Source organism: Bison bison, unplaced genomic scaffold (assembly GCF_000754665.1).
Source record: "Bison bison bison isolate TAMUID 2011002044 unplaced genomic scaffold, Bison_UMD1.0 scf7180017864085, whole genome shotgun sequence".
Taxonomy (NCBI): domain Eukaryota; kingdom Metazoa; phylum Chordata; class Mammalia; order Artiodactyla; family Bovidae; genus Bison; species Bison bison.
Genome location: NW_011494657.1, coordinates 71,483 through 77,974, shown reverse-complemented (window position 1 = coordinate 77,974; position 6,492 = coordinate 71,483). Strand labels below are relative to the sequence as shown.

The following is a 6,492-nucleotide window of genomic DNA, read 5'->3' as shown; positions in this document are numbered from 1 at the left end:
ACATCCCCACCCTATGCTCTCACAGGGTCCTGCCCCACCCCCCACCCCCCAGTCTGCCCAGACCGCTAAGGGTTGCTTAATTTCTAACTCACTTGTCTTTCTTTTTTCTCCCCATGCCCATTTCTTCTTGCCTCTGCCTTTTTACTTTTCCATCCTTCTCTGGCTTCATCCCACCTCACACCTCTTTTTCTGCACTTGCCACAGAGGTTTTTCGGGAGATGCTCTCCTCAGCCGAGCACTCCCTGTCCATGCTCTTCCACCGCTCCTTCGGCCGCCTGTATACCCAGCACACCCCCTTGTTCAGTGGTCTGTTCTCTCGGCTACGGGACTACTATGAGAGGTCCGGTGAGGGGTTAGATGATGCCTTGGTGGATTTCTGGGCTCAGCTCCTGGAGAAAATGTTCCCCCTGCTGCACCCACAGTACATCTTCTCCCCCGACTACCTGTTCTGCCTCACACGCCTGGCCTCTTCTGCTGATGACTCTCTGAAGCCTTTTGGGGACTCACCCCGCCGCCTCCGCCTGCAGGTGAGGGGCCCCAAGGCCTGAGCTTCAGCCACCTTTGACCTAGTGACCTCTGAACTGTGTACCACTCACCTCCAACTCAGTGACCCCCTTTTCATGCCCCAGTCGCCCCAGTCACCTCTGCCTGACCCAGCTCTCCTTGTTTCCTTTGACTGGAGCCCTGCCCCCCAATTCTGTGTCCTAGTCTCATCCTAGTGGCTCACCCACTCATCTGCTTTTGCTCCCTGCCCCCCCTTTCTGACAACTCATCCCTATTCCCAATATCTTGACTTCCTCTGGTTCAGCTGTGTAGTGTGAGTGTGAGTTGTGACTGTACTGAACGCTGGTTCAACACTATTAAAGGATTTTCACTTATAGTATCTCATTTAATTGTCATAACTCTATGAAGTAGATGTTCACATTCCTATTTTACAGATGAGAAGACTGAACCTTGAAGAGGTTAAGGTCTCACAGCCAGTAAGGGGTGGAGCTAGGCTTCACACCCAGGTCTCCTGGCTTCAGGTTCAGCATTTGTTCCAATATAAGTCCCTCTATCTCCAAGTCCTGTAAAATGTAACCCTTCCACTTCTTCCCAAGCCCAGTTCCCCTTGGTCCTGCCAGACTCTGAATTTGTTGATCTTCTTGAACCTGCCTCCCGGAACCACCTGACATTCCTAATCACCCCAAGATAACCAAACCTTATCCCCACTGCTCATCCCTTTGGTGCAGTCTCTTGGCCCCAGTGTTGACTGACCTTCAACAGTCTGGTGGTTTTTCTCCCCTTTCCCTTCCTCCAGATAACCCGGGCCCTGGTGGCGGCCCGGGCCTTTGTCCAGGGCCTGGAGACTGGAAGAAATGTGGTCAGCGAAACACTTAAGGTTAGAAGGGCCTTGAGTATGGGTGGGGCCCAGGGAGGGAGAGGAAGTGGGAAAGGCCCCGTGAAGAAGAGTCAGGTGTCAGCTGGCAGGAGAGGCCTGGCCTTCCCTTATCAGCCATGAAGCCCTGGCATCCTGGGTAAATCAGGAAGACTGGAGTCTTTCTTGTGTCATGACCCATGACTCTTCCCACCTCTGACCCTCTTCTGCCCTCTGATGACTCTTACCCTCTGCCAGCCTCTCAGGACCTGCTCATCTCCATAGCCTCTCTGAGATTGGCCCATTGGCCCCCCTGGTTTTCTCCAGGGCCCCTCCGTGGCTCCCTCCTAGAGGCCAGATTCCTGGCTTGGGCTTCAAGGCCCTCTCGACTACCCATTCTTTCCTTGGCCTCCCAGCCTTACTTCCTGTATCCTCATTCTCCTCTCAACCATGATGGGCTCACTCTTGTCCTTGAACCTATTCTCAGGCCCCTCACTGCCCCTCTGGTCCATTTCTCCCAAGAAGCAGGATGTGCAGCCTGGCCCCTAGGAGCCTCCCTCCTCAGATCTGGCGCAGTCCTGGGGTCACTCCTGCTGCTGCGTGGGGTCATCAACCCTAGAGGTTCACATCCAGCTTCACACTTAGAGCCTAGGAAAGGTGGGATGGGGTATTTGATTTCTCTCTGTGCCCAGCACCAGGCTTGGCTGAGGGCAGCCAAGTGTTTGTGGATGACACAGCCCTGCTCTCTGCTCCCAGATGCCGCTGTCCGAAGGCTGCAAGCGGGCTGTGATGCGTCTGACAGGCTGCCCCCTTTGCCGGGGGGTGCCCTCGCTGCCACCCTGCCGGGGCTTCTGCCTCAACGTGGCCTATGGCTGTATCGGCAGCCAAGGACTGGATCCTGACTGGGGGCCCTATCTGGGTGAGGGGATTCAGGACAGCCTGAGATGGCTGTCTGTGTGGGGTGGGCAGGGTGGACTGGGGAGGGAGTGTTCAGCAGTGCTGAGTAGAGAGGATGAGGGGGGCTCTTCTCATGTCAGTCCTCCCCCCAATCTAAGATCCGCAGCTCCCCTCCAAGGCCTGGGTCAGGATCTGTGGGAACATCCCACTTCAGTGAGTATCTATCTCCCTGTACAGCCCCTCATTTAACCCTTTCTCCGTCTTACCCTCTTTCAAGATGGTCTCCTGTTCCTAGCCGACAAGATCCAAGGCCCCTTTTCTTTTGAGCTGGCAGCCCAGTCCATCGGGGTGAAGATCTCAGAAGGCTTGATGCATTTGCAGGAGAACAGTGTAGGGGTGTCAGCCCAGGTACAGGGGCCACAGGAAGGGTGAGAATGTCAGATTGGGAGTTGGCGGGAGGACAGGAGGGAGAAGCATAGAGGGAAGGCCCTGGGGTGGGAGGACAATGTGGGGTGTTAGGGAGACACTGTAGGGTCTCTGGATAAACTGGGGTGTCAAGGACGTTTGGCGTGTTGGGGTGTGGGTTTTACCGCGGGATGACTGTGTGTGGGGTCTCTTCCCGGTGCCGAAGGTATTCCAGGAATGCGGGAGCCCCCAGCCAGCGCGGGCTCGCGCCCGCCGTGCCCCAGCCTCAAGGGAGGAGGTGGGTCGCTTCTGGTCCGCGGCGGCGGCGGCGGCGGAGGAGGAGCGGCCGACGACGGCTGCAGGCGCTAGCCTGCCCCGGCTGGTGAGTGGCGGGCGGCCGCGGCAGGGGCGCAAGCGCGGGGGACAGGGGCGCGCGCTCCATCTCTGCCCGCCCGGCTCTCTTTACGTCCAGGTGTGGGAGCTCCGCGAGCGTCTGGGCCGGGTGAGGGGCATCTGGGCCGGGCTGCCCCAGACTGTGTGCGGGGACCCCCCGCGTGGCGGCGGACCTCTCGCAGGAGGCGGCGCCTTGCTGGACCGGAGCTGGACCGGCCGGTGAGGCCGGGCGGTGGGCTGCGGGGGCCGGGCGGGCGAGGCTGACTCCGTGGGGCGGGGTGGGGCGGGAGCCTCCGGGGCTGCTCTGCTCGCAGGTACTTGTCGCCCGTGGTCGGCTTCCAGGCCGGGAAGCTCGACAACCCAGAGCTGGATGCAGAAGCCTCAAGCCCCGACCTCCAGACGCGGAGGCGGCGGCTGCAGCTCCGGGCCACCACAACCAGGATGAAAGCGGCAGCCCTGGGACGCGACCTGGAGCTGGAGGACTGGGGTGAGACCCGCGGACGCCGCGAGGACCTCGCTCCGCCCCGCTTTCCGCGATTGGACTCAGGCCAACCCGCAGCCCCGCCCCTTGCGTCTGTTGTCCCTCCCCTCGTGTCTCAGTTACCATTCATTCGTTCACTCACGCAGTTCACACGCCTGTATTGAGCGCTTACCTCAGAGGTAGGGAGTGGAAGACCAAGGAGAAGATCTCTACCCTTGATTTCACGGTCCCTTGGGGGAGACACCAAAATATTCTTACAGAGCCATGGGAAGCTCCCGAGGGTGGGCTGTGGGAAGAGTCTGGGGGCAGGGAAGTGGGGTGCGGGTGCCACGGGGCTGGCTCCCCAAAGTAGAATTTGCCAGAGATGCAAGGCACTGACATACATTTTTTCCCCTCACTCCCACCGTCTCTCTTTGTCTCTCCTCCCCCACTCCTCTTTCCGTCTGCTCGCTGCTTCTGTTGTCTGTTTTCTCTGTCTTTTCCTGTTTATCCTCTCTCCCCATCTGTCGCTCTTTTTTGTCTCTGTCTCGTCTCTTCCTGTGTCTCGTTGCCTTATTTCCATGTCTGTCTGATCTCTCTCTTCGCCTTCCTGTCACTCACTTTCTCCCTCCTCTCATCCTGCCTGCCCCTGCCCCAACCTTTCACTGTTTTTGTCTCGAGTTCTTTTCCTCCTTGCCTGTGGCTGTTTCTTGCACCTTCTCACGCTACTTCCCTTCACCATCCCTGTTTCCGATCCTCCCCCTCCTTCCAGAGGACGCTAGCGGCTCTGGAGAGGGACAACACTATGCAGATGACTGGATGGCTGGCGCAGCAGCTGTGGCCCCCCCAGCGCGAGCTCCTCGCCCTCCTCGAAGGGAAGGTGCTGGGGGCAAAGGAGGAGGTGTCATTATCCGCCACAGCCAGGACCGGAGCAGGACTGGAGGGACGTCTGTTGGTTTTCACACACAACCCCTCCTCATTCTCTTCCTCTTAGCCCTAGCCCTGCTTGGACCTCGATAACAGGGGAGGGGTGCCCTGGCATCGGAAGGGTTCATGGCCCTTCCCCTCTCCCCCATCAGCTGGGTCGGGAGAGGAGTCGAAGGCGGCTGCAGAGAGGGTAGAGAGGGACGTTTTGGGTGAATGGCTGGGGCCCCAAATCCAGGAGATTTCCATTGGTGGGTTGGGGGGTGGGTGTTCACAATATTTATTTTTTCATTTGGTATCTGGGGAGGAAGGGCTGGGGGGTGGGTATTTATTTAGGAAGGAGGTATGGTCTCTCCAACCCAGCCTCTATGGTTAGGTTGTTGGTGAGCCCCAACAGGGAGAAAGGGAGGAGTTTCAGAGTTGCAGTTGGTGGGGTGGGGTTTGAAAGAAGTTGAGAGTGGGGTGGGTGGGGCACCCGGTCTCAGAAACTCAGAAATAGACAAAGCTGGGCGCTTATGGAGTGCAGGGCAGGGGACTAGGATGTCAGGATCTATGGGGCTGGATTCTGTTGAGTTTTTCAGTATCACTTTCTTAAACTAAAATATCAAAAAAACCCACATTTCATGGTCTCTGCCATCCACATCCTTCACAAGTATCCCCATTTCATGTTTCAGTGTTCAACTCAGTGTTTATTCTGTAAAATAAATGGCTAATTTGTTGGACTCGGTGTGTGACTTTCTGTACCTTTAGCCCCAGAGTCTCTGTGACCAGCAGTTCATTTTCTGCCTCCTTGAAACCTGTCCCCTGGGATTGAATTGGGCAAGCTGTCCACCCTCTGGGTCTGAATACCTATCTGCAAAATGGGGAGAATTCTGGAGACTAGCAAAACTTTTGGACCCAAGGCATCATTAATATCACCATACTACTGCTCTCTGCCTTCAGGGTGGGTGGGCCCCCTCGGCCCCCACCTCCTTCTTCTCTGTGAAGGTTCCTCTGGCTACCTTGTCATATCCTCGATAATGTCTGCTTTCAACTCTGTTACCGTCTTTTCTTTTTTCTTTCAGTCGCCTGAATGAGTCTTCTGTTCTGCAGAAAGCTGAAAGAAAAAGTACAATAGCGAAAGGAGGGTAGAAGTGTCTTCTAAGGGCAGGCTGGGTGCCCTGAAAGAGAAGGAAAGATGCGGGGAAGGAGAGACCCAGAGACGCCGAATTCGGTCAAAGCCGAATCAGCTGCACGGACTGGCGGGACAAAGGGAGGGAGGGGGAGGAGCCTGGGCGCTGAGAAAGTTTATGGGGAAAGTTGAGCTGAGCGAGGAACCGGGCGGTGGCTGGGGCAGGCGGGAGGGCCAGACCCCGATTTCCCAGCTGCTCCTCAGGTGGCCTGGTGAGTCGGCAAGCGAAGCTGAGGCCTAGATCAGTGGAAGGACCCTAGAATTGATGGGAGGAGTCATGAGGGGTTTCACAGAGAACCCCAGAGGGAGCCAACCCAGGGCTGGCAACAGACTGAGCAATCCCCAAAGCTGGAGGGGTCCGAGGGCTGGAATTGGAGGTAATGGGAGAAGACAGAGATGGATGGAAGGAAGACAAGAAATTAAAGCACGGGCAGGGGCGCGGTGCGGGTCAGGACCCTGGGGCTGGGTTGGGGGAGGAAACCAGGGGGTGATGCCAGAGGGGGCAGGTCTCTGGGTAGCAAGTGTGCGTTCTCTGCCTGGGGTCGCTTTGGGCTCATCCTGGAAGGGGGCTGTCAGGGCTTGTTTGAAAGACGGACTGTGGCCAGTGGCTGTGGGTTGGAATGAAGGGGCAGGTCCGGACTCCCAATTGATTGGGAAGCTGGGGCCTGAGAAGGAATTCCAAAGCTCAGCGTCCACTTTTCTTGTCTTGTTATCTTTGTGTCACAGAGTTTCTCTCCCCAGCCCCACCCTCTCAATCCCCTCTGAGTGCACTGCTGGGATTGGAAAGTGGGAACGGGGGTGTGTTTTGGCGGAGGGGGTTATGGCTGAGATCTGGGCTTCGTAAGCAACCCTACACCCCCCAGGCCGCTCTCACACACTGGGGTC

The 6,492-nt window shown here is 57.3% G+C and overlaps 2 protein-coding genes across 2 annotated transcripts in view; both read left to right on the top strand.

The window, feature by feature from the left end:
* Nucleotides 1-4,532, top strand: part of GPC2 (glypican 2) — a 5,709-nt gene extending 1,177 nt beyond the window's left edge. The window contains 9 exon segments of the mRNA XM_010837883.1: nucleotides 205-527; nucleotides 1,301-1,381; nucleotides 2,114-2,276; nucleotides 2,532-2,662; nucleotides 2,886-3,041; nucleotides 3,132-3,206; nucleotides 3,208-3,284; nucleotides 3,367-3,539; nucleotides 4,285-4,532. Of these exon segments, the coding sequence (XP_010836185.1) occupies nucleotides 205-527; nucleotides 1,301-1,381; nucleotides 2,114-2,276; nucleotides 2,532-2,662; nucleotides 2,886-3,041; nucleotides 3,132-3,206; nucleotides 3,208-3,284; nucleotides 3,367-3,539; nucleotides 4,285-4,532 (1,427 nt within the window).
* Nucleotides 4,533-5,721: 1,189 nt separating this feature from the next.
* GAL3ST4 (galactose-3-O-sulfotransferase 4) overlaps nucleotides 5,722-6,492 on the top strand; it is a 5,575-nt gene continuing 4,804 nt past the window's right edge. The window contains exon 1 of the mRNA XM_010837882.1: nucleotides 5,722-5,819. The gene's annotated coding sequence lies outside the window, so the exon portion shown is untranslated. The remainder of the gene's footprint in view (nucleotides 5,820-6,492) is intronic.